At 52.3% G+C, this 20,676-nt stretch overlaps 1 protein-coding gene across 2 annotated transcripts in view; it reads right to left on the reverse strand.

Moving 5' to 3' along the window:
- Positions 1-1,932: 1,932 nt before the first annotated feature.
- The window catches only part of SLC6A17 (solute carrier family 6 member 17), a 54,403-nt gene continuing 35,659 nt past the window's right edge, over positions 1,933-20,676 (reverse strand). For both annotated transcript variants that reach the window (XM_043460382.1, XM_043460383.1), the window contains exons 7-12: positions 10,958-11,199; positions 10,485-10,677; positions 8,417-8,609; positions 7,696-7,855; positions 6,319-6,481; positions 1,933-5,826 (exon numbers count right to left, since the gene is read on the reverse strand). In XM_043460382.1, the coding sequence (XP_043316317.1) occupies positions 5,458-5,826; positions 6,319-6,481; positions 7,696-7,855; positions 8,417-8,609; positions 10,485-10,677; positions 10,958-11,199 (1,320 nt within the window). In that variant the 3' untranslated portion in view covers positions 1,933-5,457. The remainder of the gene's footprint in view (positions 5,827-6,318; positions 6,482-7,695; positions 7,856-8,416; positions 8,610-10,484; positions 10,678-10,957; positions 11,200-20,676) is intronic.

Here is a 20,676-nt window from a genome sequence, read left to right on the forward strand (position 1 = left end):
ACTGGCGAGGTCTGTATGCCCTTCCACTAACTCGGGGCAGATGCTGTGGCCCACGGAGGACAGCTGAAGCGACACTGTGCCATTTTCCAGGCCCAGGCCTTCAGAATTGGCAGCTTCCACCTCCTGTCTCTTGAAATGGTCTCTCTGGGTAACCTGAGCCATCGCAGACAAGTCTGGCCACCCGGGTGTGAACTGTGCTGTGGAGTCTAGTTGTCTGGGGCGTGCGTGAGCTTAGCCTGCCAACCGTTCTCACTGAGGCACCAGTCATTTGAATGAATGTGAGTGAGCCTGCCTTGGGCCCTCTGGACCAGCTCACCTGCTAGTTGAATACCACTGAGCAACCTCAGTTGCCACCAGAAGAGCCACACAGGTAAGCCCTGCCTGAATTCCTCACCCAAAAAACCACGCGATGTAATAAAATGGTTGTTTCAAGCCACTGAGCTTTGGAGTAAATTGATACATAACAACATGTTATCTCATTCAATCCATTCATTATTACCTATCTTACAGACTAAAATTAAAGCTCAGAGAGGTTAAATAACTTGCTCTAGTTATTCTCTCAGGAAGCAGAAGGTCTCGTTGGCATTTGAACTTGAACTTGGGAAGTCTGACTGCAACTCCCTAAAACTCAAGTATTTGTGATATTGCTTCTTAGTGAATCAATGTGTCCTTTAGGGTTGGCATTTCAACCCCAAACATTACCTCCAAACAAAGAATTGAATTAATTTTCAAGGAGTGATATTTTTAGCACCAAGACATTCCCCTGTTTGAGAGAGATTTGGAGATGGTGGGTGGGAGAGGAGGGCTCCTTTCTCCAAACTCAGGACAGTCGGTGCGTATTTATTTATCTTTGTGTATCCATAGCTGGCACAGAGTCTGTTCATGGTGGACACTTAATAAATGATTGCTCAAGAACAAATTAGCCCACCAAGGAATGAGAGATGGAGTTGGAGAAACGTTAAGTGGACTAAGGGCTGGAGAGCGATGTTGTTATGCCATCTGGTGGCTGTTCTTGGAACAACACTTTCTTCTCTGTGGCAGGAAAAGGAAATGGAAGGCTCCTTGGGGGACTTAGGCTGTGTCAGGGATCAGGCAGCCTCATTCTAGACTGGAGTGGGGTGCTGTGGGGTGGGGCCTCCCCCAGGAGCCACACCTTTTGCTTCTTCCAATGTCTGTGCTCCTTGAGAGTGAGCAAAGTAGTGCTTCCCCTACCCGCCAGCTCATTCTGTTCTTCAGAGCCGAGCATTCAGTAGATGCTCAGTAAATACTTGAGACTGAACTTTGAGAAAACAAGCAATGTACAGTCTCATATTTCATCTCCACCTTCTAATGAAGTTTGCGCAAGAGACAGCTACCCTGAAGAGATGAGCCATTCCCTCAGACTTTACACCACGGCCTGCTCCTGGAGAACTCTCCAGGCCCCTGCTGCCCCTACCTGACTCCCAGGCCTCCGGACACTGGCACCTTCCCACCCCCAGCCCTCCCCACCTCCGCCCTGGCAGAGCTGACCGGCTTTCTTCCCAGCAGTAAAGCAGGGCAAGAATTTCCCCTATGACACCTTGTACACAGACACGGAACACCATCAGATGGAGCCTCATTTCCCTCACTTGGAAAAACCTGGACAACGGTGCATTTCTGAGCTGTTACTCTGTGATCACAGGAGGTTAGACGTGTGAACTACTTGGAATCCATAAGGCCTGCTGCCAGTGTATGTGCTGTCAACCATTCTGGATAATTCCTAGGGAAATGAATGCATGCCCTTCCTCATGCCCCTGGCTCCTCAACTGGACAGCCAGGCAGCTTCCAGACTCCCACAGTGGTCCTCGCCCACCCCACCCCAAATCCAGGCATTCACCCCAAAGCTGTCCTCAGGATCTGTGACCTCCCCCACCCCCTCTCCCTGATCCCGGAGCAGGTCAGAAAGGCGAGGGGTTTGGTAAGAACAGACACTTTATTGTACACCATGTGGGGAGCAGAGAGGAAGGAGGGGCTTCAGGGGTGACAATGCCTCATCCCCTCCCCTGGCCGAGTGTCCTTGACCCAGGGTTCTGACCAGTGTGGGACATGTGGACTGGAATCACTCTGAACTTAAGCCAGACTGAAAGGGCTGCTGGCCGTGTGTGCTTGGGTCTGTACAAAGCAGTGCCTGCGATGAGAAGGGACTCTGGGCCCTCCTTCTCCACCCCTAGTCACTAGGCTCCAGTGAAGGTGCAGCAGGCCCGTTTCGGGGCCAGGTGGGGGCTCAGGGTGTCAAACGTGTCCCAACCTGTATTCCGGTGGCAAGGGATGGGGGTAGTGAGGCTGAGAAGAAGGGCAGAGGGCAGCCCCCTGCCTGTAACACTGCAGGCCTGCTCGGGCCCGGGACCATGCAGGTTCTGACCCCTAGCCTCACATCCTATAGGCTGACTTGAGGGATCTCTTCCTGGTACTAGGAAAGCAGCAGTCCCCACGGACTTGTTGCTCAAGGGCACAAGTCAGTCTGGTGGGCATCAACCTGTGTGCCCACCCGTCCACCCCACATGGGTCTCACTCAGGCTTCAGGTTGCCTCAGCGGAGGGGGCTCCCTGAGCAAGAAGCTGGTGATGGGGGCTGGGGGCCAAGCAGAGGTGGGACCAGGGACCAGGGACTCCTTCAGGGACACCCCTGCCCCACCCCGCCCCACCCTGCCCAGGAGTCTGCTCTGTTCCCTGTGGACGCTGCATGGACAGCACCAAAGTGAGCCACCTGGGGACTCTGTGCAGGAACACAGGGGCCCGGCCCTCTCTGGCCACCTCCTGCTCCTCCAGAGAATGTAGGGCTGGCTCTTACCTGTCAGATGCCCCACTTACTCTTGACCCCACTGGGCCTGCCCACTCCCAGCTCCCCGAGAGTGAGCACAGAGGTGTATGTGTCAGAAACACAGAGGAAGGGCAGGCGTCTTCTCTGAGCACTGTCAGGGATGTCTCAAGGGCAAACACAGGACAGAGGCGCTCTGAGATGATGCCCTCTTGGGGCCTCAGCATCTTCAGAAACCCAGCACTTTCCCCGGGGATGAAGAGCTTGTGACGCCAGTGGGCACAGCCAGAAGTCTGGCTGGAAAATAAATGTGCAGGCTTCTCCCACCCCTTAAGACCCCTCATTTCCTGTTTCTGGCAAGCCTGATGGTGTGAAGGCAGTAAGTCACCAGCAAGAGGCATATGCTTTTCTCACAGGCTTCCCACAAGACTCTACCCTGAGGCCTTGCCTAACGTAGCTGAGAGGAGGAGGCAGCGTGGTCTTCAGGAACGTGAACACTAGGAGTCATAGATCAGCACCCTACGCACACCCACATATGTGCACACACATACACACGCACACACACACACACACACCAAGCTCCGGGCCTTATGTCTAATGGCAGAGACACAACAGGATGGGCCCAGCCTACGGCAGCAGCTATAAGCACTACCAAGCCCACAGGACCAAGCAGACGGCCCCAGCTCAGCCACCCTGTCACAGGCTGGCACGATAGGGCCTGGTCCAGCCACACGCTACAAAATTAAAAATATATCAAATATACAATGAAAATAGATCTGTACAGCACTGAGGATGAAAATAGTCCACCAGCCACAGTATAATATTGGGTTTGTCATTTAACAGCATTTACACCCACATGTACAGATTGAATATACAATAGAAATAGAATATATAGAAGAGTATATATAGTAGTGTCTCTCCTGGGGCTTTGCTTTTCCTGTTGCTATTTCTGCTCAGGGTTAGGCACAGGGCCAGGTAGGAGGTGCTGTCAGGTGAGGGGGTGCCTAAGGCGGGATGTTGTGCCCCCAAAGCTCATGTCTTTGTGTAGATGTGGATCCCCCCTCCCTTCATACTCTCAGGAAGGACAGGTGGGGCTGAGAAGGCTAGAAATGGGAGCATGTGTGGGGAAGGGATGAGGAAGAGAGATGGCGAGTGGACCCCAAGTGGGATGGGGGAAGCCAATCTGGGGCTACTGTGCCCCTCCCAGTGCTGAGAGCACTCAGAGGCACAAGAGTGACTCAGGCCAAGCACCATGGCCTGTCCCTGCCGTGCGCACCACGGCTCTCAGAGATGGAGGTCTGCTGTCCCAGCCAGTCTTGCTCCCTCCCTCTGTCCCTTCTCTCCCTCCTTCCATCCATCCATCCTTGCATCCTTTCATCAGTCCATTCATCGCTCTGCACACTTCTGACCTCTGATCAGATCCTAATCCTCTTAACCTACACTCTGAGGACAGCCCTATCCTGGGGGAGTGAAGGTAAGCGTGGGTGGGGATGCTTCAAGGCTGGGACCCAGGACAGAGTCCAGGCCCCCGCCCTGGGCAGCTTCCGTGTCCCCAGCGCTGCATGCGGCCCTCCCTGCCACTGGCCAGGCAGCCTGGGAAAGGCTTCTGAGGTGTCCACACATGCCGGGTGGCTGTGCTTATCCAAGGAGAGTGGCGGTGGCCTGGAGGGACAGTGAAATTACCACTTTCTCCGGGTGTGAGCCCCTGAACTCCAGGGACCCCTGTTCCAGGAGAGAAGCTGCCACTAGCAAGAGAGTCAGGCCCTGGGCGAGAGGGGAGGGGTGTGCTTCACAATTGTGCTCCAGATCATCTGAATTGTGCTGTGAACCATCAGGTGTGCCCTGGAAACCTCTCCTCTCCGAGGGCAGAGGCAGAGGCACCACGCTGGGCTCCAGGACAGGGGTGGGAGGGGGGGCAGGCTCAGCCCTAAGGGAGGTGGGAATGGTTCTGGGGCCAACCATCGCCCTCTCAGGCAGGATGTGGGAGCACTCCCCACACACCCCAGGCAAGGCCGAGGACACTGGAGGGTCCATCTTGAGCTGGGTGCTAAGGTGCCAAGGAGCCCGCTCATCTCACCACGTCTGCTGCCATGGTTCACGCTCAAACCAGAGGAAGCCATCTGCCTCACCAAACCGAGCTTGGGGATTTCTGCAGACTCCATCCCCAAGTCAGAGCCCTGAGTCCTGGCACCTCTGTCCCATCACTAACCTTCAGTCGGGCATCTCTGGGACAGGACACCCTGCCCAACCCGTCCCGATGCCTCTCGCCAGAGCCACGACCTGGCAGCACAGACCTCAGGGGCCCCGAGACCTAAGAGCTGCAGGTACAGGAGGAGTGGGAAGGAGGAACCAACTCCAGAGTAGCCACTTGGAGACTCCCCTGTGCCAGGAATCGGGACTGCTGGGTGGTTCCAGTTACTCAGCTGCAATTTGGTAAGATGATCTCGGAAGGTTAGCTGGGTTGGGGGCTTAGTTCAGGGGACAGAGCTTCTCCCAACCCCCACTCAGATCTACGGAGCAGAAGTCGGCTGGGACGGGGTGGGGGATGAGACAGGGCAGAGCCCCACTCCTTGGGCCTTGGGCCTGGCCTGGAAGGAGAGGCCAGATGGGGACACGTGGGCTGGCTGGGTGTGTGTGTGTGTGTGTGTGGCAGGGAGTGAGGTGGGCAGGGCAGGGCAGTGGTCACAGCTCCGACTCAGGGGTGCCGGCCAGGAGGTAGCCGCTTCCGTAGCGTCCATTGGGGTTGCCGCTGGTCTCTAAGGGTGATGTGCTGCCAGGCCCTAGATAGGAGCGGTGAGTGGGCATGGGGGAGGGCGCCTCACTGGGCACCTTGCTGAGGATGAAGCGGGTCTCATCGTTCTCCTCCAGGTTGGAGATGTCCTTCATCATGCGGCCCTTCTTGTAGGACACGGAGAGGGTGTTGGAGCCGTCGGAGAGCAGGTGGAAGTGCCGCAGGACGAATACCACGGGGATGGGCAGGACGGCCACGACAATGAGCGTGATCAGGATGGCCATGGCCCAGTTGGGGAAATACAGGTAGCGCTCGGCAGCCTAGGGGCGCACACAGGTGAGCCCTGCTGCCTGCCTCGCTCTGCAGCAGCCTCACCCTCTCAGGCTCCTCCTGCCCACTCCCATCCCCCACCCCCCGCCACTGCCCAGGCACTGGCAGAATTGGGGTCATCAGGCGCTGATCCTCGGGTCCGCTGGTCCCCTTGGCTAAGGGCTGAGGCTCACCAGATCTCAGTTTCTACACTTGTATAAAGCTGGGCTGGTAACAGAGTCATCCGCAGGGAGGGGAAACATGGCTTAGAAAGACTGGACGAGTGCATTCACCTTTCTGCCTGTTTTCCCATTTGTGTGATAGCAATAAAACCACCTCTCTCTTTGGGCTGTTGAAAAGGTTACAGATCAGATGTGCAGAGCCCCTAGTGGGGTCTGACACCAAGTAGTTGCCCTGTAAGGGTTCATTTCTATTACTTGTTGTATTAAGGGCCTGGGAAGATGCCACCCCAGATCCCTGGGGTTTCGGGTCCCCACTCTCACCTCCTCCCTGATCCAGGCGCTGTAGCCCGGGGGCGTGACCCCAAGCTGGATGATGCTGGCCGTGGTGAGCACAGCCATGCACAGCGGAGACACGAACTTCCACATGTAGAAATAGAAGCGGTAGGGCTGGAAGCCCAGCATCTCCGTCAGCTCCTGCATGAACCTGCCAGGAGCAGCAGAGAGTGCAGAAGTTGGCACCCCCACAGCACTTGCCCAATGCCCCCAGACTCCTCCTCCAAAGCCTTCACTCACCAGTCCCTTCTGTCCAGGCTCTTCCATTCTTCACATTCAGTACATTATTCTGTGGCCCTGCTGGCCTCTGAAAAGCCTCTGCTGACCTCCTCTAGCTTACTCTGACTATGTCACATCACATCTCACGCAGGGAAAGGGTACAGGCCACAGGACCCGCCCTGGTCGTGTGGATAGGCTCCAGAGGGCTTTCCTGGGCACCCAACCCCACTCACACTGACCTGGCTCGAGACTCCCCCTGCTGGAAGGGAGGTAGAAGTACCTGTCCCTAGCGTCCTAAGGCAGAAGGGGTTTCTAACCATTGGGCCCATGGCTGGAATTCGGGAGACTGGCAGACTATGTACATGAATGGCATTTAAAAAATCATCTTTACCTCAGTAACACCTAACTGAACTCTTGTGTTTCTTTCTATTACAAGTGCAAGCAATGACAGCAGTATTATCAAGTACCCATGAGGCTGTAAGGAATTGATTAAATCACAGATATTTTATCACATTACAATTGAGATACCTACAAACATCATTTATGCTCATCACTACTTAGAAATTACCATTGTTATTAGACCCACAGCTAGATCTTGTAACTTAATGCAGTAAGAATAAAGCACACATGTATTACTATATCACAGATTTAAAATATTATTTTGCTAATATTCAGTATAAATTTTAGGGGTTCTCTGGCGGCTCAGTGGTTAAGAATCCGCCTGCCAATGCAGGAGACACGAGTTCGGTCCCTGGTCCGGGAAGATCCCACATGTCTCAGGGCAACTAAGCCCATACAACACAATTGCTAAGCCTGTGCTCTAGAGCCTGAGAACCACAACCACTGAGCCTGCATGCCTAGAGCCCATGCTCTGCCACAAAAGAAGCCACTGCAATGAGAAACCCATGCACCGCAACTAGAAAGTGGTCTTCACTCCAGCCCAGTGGCCTTGGGCAATCGTGTCCTCTCTGAGACTTGGTTTCCCTGAATGATCTGTAGGGGGGCACTTTCTGGCTAACATTCTAACTCTGTGACCTCCTGCCTAAATCACAAGCAGCCCTGGAAACACAGCACTCTCCAGGGAGTCATGAGGGGACGGACCTCTCCTCCTGTTCCCTACCTCTCCCCACGCCCCCTCCCCCTTACTTCTTGGTCCCATAGATCCAGGCCACCGCGACATTCTCGAGGATGACGATGACGGTGAGCGGCAGGGTGGCCGAGTAGTCATCAAACATGGTGACGAAATAGTTTCCGGAGCGCTGGACGAACAACAGCCCCACGAAGAATGCAAAGACACAGCAGCCCACTACAGAGAGCCGGAGGCCAGTGTGGGGGCAAAGGCGCAGGGTGGGCAGGGCCTGGGGTGTCTTCAGGGCTCCCCGGTTCCTCCCATCCCAGCCCTCTCCCACGCAGGCCTGCAGCTCACCCTCCAGAAGGCCCAGCCCTGCATGGAGTGGGGGAGGGGGTCCAGATGCCCAGGTTCTGAGCTCCCACTCTACTAGGTGGGGAGCACCCTGGAGCTGGGAGCGATCAGGATGAAACAGGATGCAGGGTTGACAAGGAGGGAGGCCATCCTGCCCAGACACCTCAGCAGGCCCTTGGGGAGAGGGGTGAGTGAACCAAGAAAGAGGCCTATCTCCCAGCCCAGGTTTGACACAGATTCCCAAATAGCCTTCTCCCTTCTGGCTCTGAAGTGCTCTTCTTGAGGTGGTTCCAGCTGCATCCCGGGTTAAGCTTTCTAAGTATGGAGTCATGAATAACCCAGTGGGAACCCAATCTTTCTAAAGTCAGAGCCACCACCTGACCGCTTCCCCCCGCCCTCCTGGGGCAGCCCACAAGGCCAGTGGGGACCGCTGGGAGGAGTTACCTGTGAACATCTCCTTGGGCACCTTGAAAGTGTCAATGATGGGTGTGGTGATGCCCGCCATGGTGCCAATCATACTGCCCAGGCCCAGGTTGATGAGCATCAGGAAGAACATGACAGACCAGAATGGGGAGGCGGGGAAGTGCGTCATGGCCTCGGTGAACGCAATGAAGGCCAGGCCTGTGCCCTGCACAGACTGGGGGGGGGGGGGCGGAGGTGGGGGCTCAGTGGGGGCCGTGCCCCCCTGGGAGCCTCCTGCTTCCTTCTCTTTGCCCTTGGAGCTTTAGGAATAACGGTTCCCTCTTTTCCAGTGATCCCTGCCCACCACCTAAATTCTCTTGTTTCTGGCCAGTGGGTCTCAAACTTGAGTGGGCATCAGAATACACCCCAGGGAGTAAAACACTAATTCAGCACTTCACCTGTGAGACCTGGAATCTACACATTGTCCAAGGACCCCCAGCGATTCACATGAAGATGCTCTCTTTTAGAAACAGCCAGTTCAAGACTCTCCTCTGAGCAGTGCAGCCACCCCCAGCTCTGAATACCAGACCTTACCGTAGTGGTCTCAGCCTTTGCTGCCCAGTGGACTCACACTGGAGCCTTTAAAAAACACTGATGCCTGAGTCTCTCCCCAAGGGCAATGATCTTCTTGGCTTAGGGGTAAAGCTGGATATTAAGGTTTTATAAAGCCCCCAGGGGGACTCTGATGGGCAGCCAAGGTAGAGAACCACTGCTGCAACGTTGGGGCCCCTGCTCGTGGGGAACTGACCACACACTGTCCACTGACATCACTTCTGTGCTCTCCTCATAGTGTCGGGGTTCGGTCAGGGAACACCCACCCCAACTGTGTGAGAGTAGCTCTTGTCATTTGGTTGTTATCAAGATTGTATTATATTAAAAAGAATCCTACTTCTATCCAGAGAACCAGGCCCCACCTGTGAGAATGGGGCAGGGTTTCAAGGAAGGGGACCGACTGTCCTTTATACTGTCTGTTATCTGTGGAAGAAACCAGGGCAGGGGAGCCTAGACAGGGCCTTTTAGCTCTTGGTCACATGGGAAGAGGTCACAGGGGACTCAGTCCCTGAGCATTAGGTTGGTGCCAGTAGAATGCAGCTAACTTTTAAACTATTCATGGGGTTCTTGATGTTTGAACAAACTCCAGGAGATAGTGAAGGACAGGGAAGCCCGGCGTGCTGCAGGCAGGGTTGCAAAGAGTCAGATGTGACTGAGCAATTGAAAAATGACTTTTTAACAAGCAGGGGAAGCTTCACCATGCCTGGCTCCATGGAGAAGGGCAGGGTTGGCAGAGGCTGACAGACGGGAGCTGGTGCAGCCCCCGCTGAGGCCTGGCATGAGCTGGGATCCCAGGACCCCATGGCATGTCTGTCTCCTGTCACCCCTCCTCACAGAACAGTCACTTTGAAAGTCTCGGCTGTGCAAACGGGGACAGAAGCAGAGTGTCTAAGCTTGGGCCTGCTTGTCAATGAAGGGCAGCATATCCCTGCCCTCCCCAGGGGCTAAAGGTCATTGTGGCCATGGGAGTGGGGCAGGGGCAGAAGCATCAAGACTTGAACCCTGGCTCCCCAACTTCCTAGCTGTGAGATCTCGAGCAGGGTCCCAACGTAAAGGCTGCTCGCCTGTAAAATAGGAGACAGCGTTAACACTCAGCTCACAGCACTGTCATGAGGGCCCGGAGGGACAGGCAGCAAAGGGCAGATGCTAATGTAAACACTCACCTTCTATGTGCCGTGTCTAAGGCACAGTTCCCAGTGTGCAATGATGGGTGCACAGGAAACCCATTCAGGACACAGGAGAGCTGTCCCGTTCCCTGTGATTTTGGGGATGTGTGTGTCTGTCTTGTCTTCTCAGTGAAACTCAGCGTGCCTCAGGGCAGGGGTTTTGGCCAGTACCTTTCTCTCTGGGCACATAGTAGATCCTCACTCATCAAGCAAAAGAAGGAGTCGCTGGTGGCTTTCTGCAGCCAAGCTCCAGGCACCCATAGCCTATCTCTGGGCTCTGCACTCCCACATCTGCCTTCCTGCCTGTCCTGGAAGGACAGCCTCCCCCATACCTTATCTAGCTCGTCCTCCAGAAGGCAGGGATCGAGGCCCAGTGCTGAGAAATGGTCCTCCTTCACGGTCTTGATGACCTTGTACATCTCTGCATAGTCCTTGGTGGTGAGGTGGGAGAAGTTGACGTGGGGAGGGATGAGGGCCCGGCTCAGGACGTCGTTGTTGAGGTACCCCAGGATTTTCTCAGCATTCCTGGAGCACGAAAGAGAGAGCAAAGTAAAAACATTAAAAAAAAAAGTTTAAAAAAAAGTGCAGGTAAAAAGGCAGGACTGGGCCCCAACCAGGGTACCTCGCAGACACCCAGGGAGGTCACTGAAGACCATGGTCCCAGACATCTCTGAAGCTGGCCCTGTGGTCCAGGGCTGAGGACAGAGAGCTGCTCTGACCTCCATCCCCCAGCCCGGGTGGAGGGGGGATCTCCCAGGGGAAGGTGGACTGGAGCAGAGAGGACAGGAGGAGAGGTGCCACCTACTCGACCACACACTTCTCGTTCATGATGTTGGCCTTGAAGCCCAGCACAGCGAACACCACAAGGGTGGCCAGCACCGAGGTGAAGAAGTTGATGAAGGACACCAGGGCAGCGTCAAAGTGGCAGTTGTTGTCCTGCTTGTTGTAGCTGGAGAAGGCTATGACGCCCCCGAAGCCCAGCCCCAGAGCGAAGAAGACCTGTGTGGCTGCCTCCCGCCACACCTGGGGGTCCAACATCTTGTCCAGCTGCCGTAGGGGAGAGGGAGCCATGCAGGGCAAAGAAAAGAGACACAGAGATATCGGCTTTAGCGAATGCCCTGGCAGCCCAGTGATCAGGACTCGGCACTTCCACTGCCGTGGCCTGGCTTCCGTTCCTGATGGGGGAACTAAGATCCCACAAGCCGCGTGGGGCAGCCAGAAAAAGAAAAAAAGAGCTTTATTCACCTGCAGTAGAATTTCCACCACACCCCCTCTCCTCAACCTCACAGAGGCAGCGTGGCACAGTGGTAAAGAACTGTGGTTGTGTGACCTCAGGCAACTCCCCTGACCCCCTGAGCCTCAGGTTCCCCACAGGTAAACACAGAAAACAAGAGTGTCAGGAATCTAAACAAATACAATGAACTGGTGAATATTACAAAAAAGAAACAGACTCACAGACACAGAAAACAAAGTAGTGGTTACCAGTGGGGAGAAGGAGGTGGGGAAGGGCAACATAGGAGTAGGGTATGAAGAGGTACAAACTGTTAGGTTTCAAATAAACTGCAAGGATATATTGTACCTCACAGGGAACACAGCCAATGTTTTATAATAACTATAAATGGAGTATAACCTTTAAACATTGTGAATTACTATATTGTACTCCTGTAAATTTAATAATATTGTACGAAAACTATGTGTGTGCATGTGTGTGTGTGTGCCCGTGCGTGTGCTCAGTCATGTCCAGCTCTTTGTGACCCCATGAACTGTAGCCTGCCAGGCTCCTCTGTCCATGGAATTTTCCAGGCAAGAATCCTGGAGCAGGTGGCCATTTCCTCCTCCAGGGGATCTTCCTGACCCAGGATTGAACTCGCATCTCTTGCATCTTCTGCATTGGCTGGCAGATTCTTAACCACTGAGCCACCTGGGAAGTCTATACATCAACTACTATACTTTAAAAAAAAAATAGTATCAACTTCAGATGATTGCTGGGAGGCCTAGGTAAGATAAAATAAATGCTGTGTGCTTAATAAAGATAAAATAAATGCTGTGTGCTTAATAAAGATAAAATAAATGCTGTGTGCTTAATAAAGATAAAATAAATGCTGTGTGCTTAAATAGTAAGTTCCAAGTTAATTTTAACTGCTATCACTGCTTACCATGGAGCTATCATATCAAGGAACACCTTCAAGGGTATCAGCAGTGATGTGTAGGGCAAACTCTAGGGAGTGTCACTCCCTTAGACTACAGTGTGAGTGGTGCCTCCTGGGGCCGGGCAGCATGTAGCCTGCACAATAGGACAAGACAAGTAAGAACACCGGTATCTCCCTGATACCTCCTCCGCCTCCAACCATGAAAAAGACACCAACTTCTCCCTCATGCTCACCTGAACTCCCTTTTCCAAAAAAGACCTAAAGTTCATCTGCACACGTCCTAGATCACAGGAGAACCACTCCCTCAGCTCACCCAACTTGAAGCACAGAACTCAGACACTTCTTAGAGAGGGGATCCCTTGCCGGACCCTCCATTTGTCCTCAGACGCGAGAGGAGCCAGGACCTCCTCAGCATCGAGAGGGCACGGGGTAACTTCCAAACGCTTTTCATGTCTGTTTTCCTTTTACTGTTTGTTCCTCAAGGCAGGGACTAGGGCTTGGGCCCAGCGTAGGATTTTAGAGTCAGACAGACCCAGATCTAAGTCTGACTCCCTCTTGAAATTGTTGAGAAGACTTAGGCAAGTGACAGTGCCTGTTTTATGAGCTTCTGTTTTCTCAGCTGAAAAATGGGAATAATAATAAAGTCTTCCTCCCAAAAGGCCAAAGAATGTTCTACCATACGACTGCACTCATTTCACATGCTACCAAGGTAATGCTCAAAATCCTTCAAGTTAGGCTTTAATAGTACATGAACCAAGAACTTCCAGATGTACAAGCTGGATTTTAAAAAGGCAGAGGAACCAGAGACCAAATTGCCAACATCTGTGGGATCATAGAAAAAGCAAGGGAATTCCACAAAAACATCTACTTCTGCTTCATTACCATGCTACAGCTTTTGACTGTGTTGATCACAACAAACTGTGGAAAGTTCTTAAGGAGATGGGAATACCAGATCACCTTACCTGTCTCCTGAGAAACATATCCAGGTCACAAAGCAACAGTCAGAATGAGACATGAAACAACAGACTGGTTCAAAGTTGGGAAAGGAGTATGTCAAGGCTATATATTATCACCTGTTATTTAACTTATGCAGAGTACATCATGTGAAATGCCAGGCTGGATGAATCATAAGCTGGAATCAAGATTGCTGGGAGAAATATCAAGAACCTCAGATATGCAGATGATACCACTCTCCTGACAGAAAGCAAAGAGGAACTAAAGACCCTCTTGATGAGGGTGAAAGAGGAAAGTGAAAAAGCTGACTTAAAACTCAACATTCAAAAAACAAAGATCATGGCATCTGGTCCTATCACTTCATTGCAAATAGATGGGGGAAAAGTGGAAACAATGGCAGATTTTATTTTCCTGGGCTCCAAAATCACTGTGGACGATGACTGCAGCCATGAAATTAAAACACACTTGCTCCTTGGAAGAAAAGGTATGACAAACCTAGACAGCATGTTAAAAAGCAGAGACAATCACTTTGCTGACAAAGGTCCATATAGCCAAAGCTATGATTTTTCCATTAAGCATGTACGGACATGAGAGTTAGACCATAAAGAAGGCCGAGTGCCAAAGAATTGATGCTTTTGAACTGCGGTGTTGGAGAAGACTCTTGAGAGTCCCTTGGACAGCAAGAAGACCAAACCAGTCAATCCTAAAGAAAATCAAACCTGAATGTTCGTTGGAAGGACTGATGCTGAAGCTGAAGCTCCAATACTTTGGCCACCTGATGTGAAAAGATGACTCAATGGAAAAGACCCTGATGCTGGGAAAGATTGAGGGCAGGAGGAGAAGGGGATGGCAGAGGATGAGATGGTTGGATGGCATCACCGACTCAATGGACATGAATTTGAGCAAGCTCCAGGACACAGTGAAGGACAGGGAAGCCTGGCCTGCTGCAGTCCACAGGGTTGCAGAGTTGGACACGACTTAGCGACTGAACAACAACTCCCTCCCAAAGTGATTGTGAAGATCAAATGTACAGTCTCAAGCAGTGCCTTGTGCAGAGGATCATTTAATCCTGACAAGATGCCTCTGACCAAGTCAGGCCAGGGGTGGGCTTTCGGTTTTTGCGGGTGTTTGGGGGAAATTTTTTGATGGAGGGGAAGGAGTTGTTATTCATATTTGGAAAGAGTAAACTAAGAACAAAGATGAAATAACTCACTCAAGGTACTGGAGCCAGCCCACTGAGACTCAGGAGTTATTAAATACAGATTGTCTGACACGAGGCAGCGGCATCCTCCCAGCTCCATCTCCTGACACAGCTGGCCTGCAGCTACACTCCTCTGACCACTTTCCCCTTGGACCTCTGCTGCTGAGGCTGACCAAAGTGACTTCACTCCAGACAGATGAGGAAGGCAAGGAGCGAACTAGGAAATCTGCCTCTCCTGTGGGGACAGCCCCGCATGGTCCTGGGCCGGCTGCCCCTTGCTGCGTGCCTGTGAGGGAGTCTGTTCCTTGTGCACACAGTAAAGTGATGGGCTTGGGTTCTTCCAGCTCTGATATTTCAGCCCTAACACTGAGGGCAGAAGCTCAGCATCGCAGCAGCTTCCCAGGCATGTCTGAGCATCAGGAGTCCCTCCCCAGCTGAGAAGGTGGCGGCATGCTTGGAGGCCAGCAGAATGATGGGCTCAGGAAGGAGGAGGGGGAGGAAGAGGGAGAGGAGGAAGGTGACAGTAGAGCTTTCTGGCTTCGGGTCCTGTACACAGGTGGAGGCCCAGGAGCACTGCCTCGCTGGCTAGTATTCGAATTCCAGGGAGATTGCAGTCCCCCACCCTGTGCAGAAGAGGTAAAGCCATCTTTGGCCCACCAAGAAAGCCCAGAGTGCAGCCCTTAAGTAGCCAAGAGCCCCTCGGCACACATGAGGAGGTGACATCCTCCCACCCCCTCTCTCGCTGTACTCTCAACAGCTATAGCTGGGGGCTCCCTGTGGATACGACAGGCAGCCACTCACTCAGCAAACCCTGTGGACCAGGCCTGGTCCACAGCAGGTAAGCTCCCAGCTCTCGTGGAGCTGACGTTCTAGTTGGAGAGACGGACATTGGTCAGATGAGCCCATAAACAGATGCTAAGTTCCTAAAGTGACAAGGGCTGAGAAAGCCAAGTACCTAATTCTAGGAGAGCATGTGATGGGGGATTTGAGTTAAGTCAGGGAAGGCTTCCAGAGGAAGAGACCTTTTTTTAAAACTAATTTATTTTTGGTTGCACTGGGTCTTCATTGCTGCGCTAGGGCTTTCTCGGATCGCAGCAGGTGGGGGGTTCCTCTTTGTGGCAGTGCACAGGCTTTCTCAGTACGGTAGCCTCTCTTGTTGTGAAGCATGGGCTCTAGGTGCACAGGCCTCAGCAGTTGCAGCACGCAGGCTCAGTAGCTGTGGCACGTGGTGGCATGTGGAATCTACCCAGACCAGGGATTGAACCCGTGTCTCCTGCACTGGCGGACCGATTCTTATCCACTGTGCCACCAGGGAGTCCAGGAAGGGATGTTTGAGCTGCCCTCACTAACGGGAGGGAAGAGCACTCAGACAGAGAGGTACAGAGTGTGCAGAGGCCCTGGGTGGGGGGGGCGGGGGAAGGAAGGACACCCTTTTCACACGGGGTGTGTGAAAGGAGGGAAGTGGAGGAGGCCAGCCTGATTGGAGTGCTGAGGACAAGGCGGGAGTGGAACAGGAGAGGCTGGGAGAGTCAGAGGAGTCTGAGCAAAGGAACGTGAGGATCCTGTCTTGATCCTAAAAAAGCACTTAACAGGGAAAGCAGTAAAGGGTGTGAAAGAGGAGGGAAACAATCAGGTGGGCATTTCTAGAAGAAGCCAGTGAATGCAGCAGACCTGCAAGGAAACACTTTCCGGGGCCCAGGTGGGAGATTATGGTGGCATTGTCTGGGGTCAGCGAGGCACAGATGGAGAGACTATAGCAGGAAAAACCAAGCCTACGTTAGCGACGGACTGCCGATGGGGGGCGCTGGAGGGAGAGATGCCAGGGTGACGGCCACATCTCTGGCCTGCAGACCCTAGTGGGTGGAGATGGAAACAGTGGAAGAGAAGCAGGACTCGATGGGGTCTGAACAGGGAAGATCCAAACATCCCTTCTAGAAATGTTGAGTTTAATGTGTCCTTAAGATCTCTACAAGGAGATATCAAGCCAGCAGTCAGACAAACGAGTCTGGAGCTTCGAGGGGAGCACAGAGCTGGAGGTATGATGTGTGAGGAGCAGATGGATCAGCAGGGACTGCAGCTGAGGCTGTGGGTAGAGCGAGAAAGAGGCAAGAGCCTGGGGCCAAGTCAAGGTCTGCAAGTTTAAAACAGGAAAGAGGGGACGTCCCTGGTCCAGGAGTTAGGAGTTACCTGCCAGTGCAGGGGACACGGGTTCAATCCCTGGTCTGGGAAGATCCCACATGACGCAGGGCAACTAAACCTGTGTGCCACAACTACTGAGCCCGTGTTCCAGAGCCTGTGCTCTGTAACGGGAGAAGCCACCGCTATGAGAAGCCCACGCACCGCAACTAGGGAGTAGCCCCTGCCCACCGCAACTAGTGTAGCCAAAAAAACAAGCAGGGAAGAAGCTCAGACAAGGGAAGGAGAGGAGCGGCAGCAGTGGAGGCAGGAGGAAAAGCAACAGAGGATCATGGAGGCCGTGGGGAGAAAGCCCAGCAGAGACCAGGGGGACCCGTGCCACGGAGTGGAAGATGCTATGGCCACGGGAGCATGGGTGAGCATGGGTGCAGTGGAGATGTTCAGGGAGTCATGAGGCCAGAAGACAAGTAGGAATGAGGAGAACTGAGAAACAGAGGGGAAGAAAAGGTGGACACTCGGTGGGGAAGCTAGGCTGGGAATGAAAGACAGAGCAGTAGCGGGGGAAGGCTAAGAAATCACTGGAGGATCGCTTTTAGATGTGTTGTTTCGTTTTTGTTTTTAATGCAGGGACTTGACAGCTGATGGAGAGCAGGGGATCTAGAGGAGAGAAGGGGAGCTGTCATCCATAGGAGATGAGGGAAGCAGGACAGCGTGGGGCAGCTGTGGATAAGCTTGTATATCCCGCTTCTGTCTCTGTCATCTAAGGGAGTTGCTGTCTTGGTGGCCCCTGTTTTTCCCATAAAGCAGGAGGCCAAATCATCTGTTGGGGGTGAGGTGTAGTAGGAAGAGAGGTCAGAAGGTTCAGACAGTGGAAGCGGTTTAAAATGTTCACCATGGAACCCGGGAGAGAAAGATGGCCAGAGAAAGGGCACAGGGTCATCCCACACTGTTGAGGGCCTGCTCTGCTTGCCGGGTCACCTTCTTCACAAAGGTAATACAGACCTGCATCTTCTCATCTAAAAACTTTAAGGCCACACTGGTTTGGGAAGTCAGGCTTTGTTTCTAATTTTATTTTAGAAGGGTAATATGGTGTGTATACCACATAATTGCATGACACCCCCTGTAGGGTCTGAGGCAGCACCCTTAATCAGATACATTTGTATTTCTGAAGCAGAATATGAAAATTCACACCAAGTGAATAAAGACTATAAATAGCCTCGCATCTGTTCAGGTCATTTACTGCCAAATGAGTTATGGGAGAAAGAATAAACATTTTTTCTGTATTTCAGGGCAATTCAGATTTTGGCATTGTGAGTAAAGACATAGGAACCTATACATGCTCCTAACAGAAATTTGGAGATTATTTTTAAAATAAAATAATCATAGTCTCAGTGGGAAAGAGCTTGGGTACCTCCCTTCTCCTGCATGGCTTTTTTTTTTTTTTTTTTTAATGATCCTCTCAGCCTGACTCTTTGCAACGCCATGGACTATAGCCTGCCAAGCTTCTCCATCCATGGGATTCTTCAGGCAAGGATACTGGAGTGGGTAGCCACTCCCTTCTCCAGGGGATCCTCCTGACCCAGCATCTGAACCTGGGTCTCCTGCATCGCAGGCAGATTTTTTATCATCTAGTACACCAGGGAAGCCCGGTGGGTGGATTACCTATGCTCAGAAGGCATGCCGTCTAAGTTCATGGGTGTCAGTCATGACTGTCCTACCAAGCTGCTTGAGCCTCAGGCTAGAAACCAAGATGGAATGGGAGGGCTCTGGGTAGTTCGGACAGTTCCAACCAGGAAGGAGCACACAATTTTGTAAGACAGGACCAGTTGAGACAGACACAGCTCTGGTCATGTCATTTGCATGTTGAAGTATCTTTAACAGTTCCCCGCTATCTGCTGGGGTTTTCCTGGTGGCTCATTGGGTGAAGAATCCCCCTGCAACGCAGGAGATGTGGGAGATGAGTGTTCGATCCCTGGATCAGGAAGATCCCCTGGAGGAGGGCATGGCAGCCCGCTCCAGTACTCTAGCCTGAAAAATCCCACGGATGGAGGAGCCTGGCAGGCTACAGTCCATGGAGTCACAAAGAGAGGGACACGACCAAGCAAGATGGTCAAGCGGCAGCAATGTCTGCTGGAAATCTGTTTCCATCCTATGTTCTGAACCTACGAAGTACTCTTCAAAAGCATCATGACCTTATAGTCTGGTCTTTGCCCGGGCTGTTTCCTCTGCCTGGAATTCCCTTGCACCTATTCACTTTCTGGTGAACACCCATTTCTCTCTCAAAACCCAGTACAAATATCACCTGCTCTTTAAGCTTTTCCTGACTGCCTCTGGCAGAGCTAGTCGTGGTCCCCAGGCTCTCACAGCTCGTGTCAACAGCCCCATGACAGGTTTATGTGCCTGTCTTCCTTTCCACACTCTGTGCTTCTTAGGGGTGGAGCCCATCTCCTGTTCATCTTTGTGTGAGCAGTGCCTGGCACACGGGAGAGAAGGGAAAAGTGGATGGAGGGCGAGAAAGAGACAGACAGAGGCTGACCTGTATCCTGGAGGTAAGCTGAGCAGGAAGGACCAGATCAGGGGCTATGAAGTGCCAGCCCTTTGGTGCTAAGATCCAGTCTTCTAGGACAAGAAGATCCTTAGGATTTAAATTTCTACTTTATAAAACAAGGCTATTTCCAAGCTGGCTTCCTTTCATTCTCTTTACTCCTCTCTCTTTCTAAAGTAATTCTTTCCTTTTTGATCTAGTTCAGTCATTACTAGGTTTCCCTGGTGGCCCAGCAGTAAAGAATCTGCTTGCCAATGCAGGAGACTCGGGTTTGATTCCTGGGTTGGGAAGATCCCCTGGAGGAGGAAATGGCAACCCACTCCAGTATTCTTGCCTGGAGAATCCTATGGACAGAGGAGCCTGAAGGGCTACAGTCCATGGGGTTGCAAAGAGATGGACAAGATTTAGCAACTGAACAACAACAGTCATTACTAAAGTTTTTACAAAAAGGTCTGGGCCATGTGTGAGACCTAAACACATGTCATCATTAGGATTTTCACCATCCCCTAAGCCTAAAACTAAGATGTGGATAAATTCCTAGGCCACCATCAGGGCCAACTCTCAAAAAGGGAGGCAGCCACCTAGAGGAGGACACCATCATCCCAAACTACCAACAGAGCTGGCTCTATGGTGTGTGGGATTTCTCGGAGGAGGTATAAAGAAACTGTCTGCCAATGCAGGAGACACAAGAGGTGCGGGTTTGATCCCTGGGTCGGGAAGATGCCCTGGAGTAGGAAATGGCAACCCACTCCAGTATTCTTGCCTGGAAAACCCAATGGACAGAGGAGCACGGCAGGCTGCAGTCTATCGGGTCGCAAAGAGTCAGATGTGACAGCATGCGCACACACGAGGTAGGTCTGTCTTGCATGCAAGGATTTTGGATAGAAACAAAAACTGGTTTGTGTTTGTTTTGTATATTAAGATTGTATCTATTTGCTGTTCTTATTCCATTTTTAAAAACTATGAGACATTGATTATATAATGCACAAAAGTGGAAAGGATAGTGTCATGAACTGCTATGTACCTATCGCCCAGCTTCAGCGATTATCAACACATGGCCACTCTTGCTTCCTCTGTATCCCAACCCTCCCTCCTCCCCCTCCCACCTCTAGATTACTCTGAAGTACAGTAGTGGATCCAAATCTGACATTAATAAGCCCCCCAGGAAAGCAGCCGAGAGAGCCAAAGCTTGGCCTCTGTGTGAGTGGTCCCTGGGCATCCCTGCTACCAGCCTGCAGCATGGAGGGGCACTCTTGCCAGTGGAGATGGCCAGATGCCCAGTGCTCATCTGGGGATAAACAGGCACCTTCGCCATTGAATGCCTGTGTTCCTTGAATTTAAAGGTGCTCTTTCAGGATTTCAGGGATCATGATGCCTGATTTCAACAAGGTCCTGATCATACTGTTCGGAAGATGAGCTCACAGCCAGAGCTCAGAAAGCCCAGTGTCCTTTCCAGACGTCAGGACGTGACTGCAAGAGGAGAGGTGGGAAAAGGGCTTTCCTCACTGAAATCAAGGCTCGAACCTGCCTCTGGGTGC

This window comes from Cervus canadensis, chromosome 2 (genome assembly GCF_019320065.1).
Source record: "Cervus canadensis isolate Bull #8, Minnesota chromosome 2, ASM1932006v1, whole genome shotgun sequence".
Lineage (NCBI taxonomy): Eukaryota > Metazoa > Chordata > Mammalia > Artiodactyla > Cervidae > Cervus > Cervus canadensis.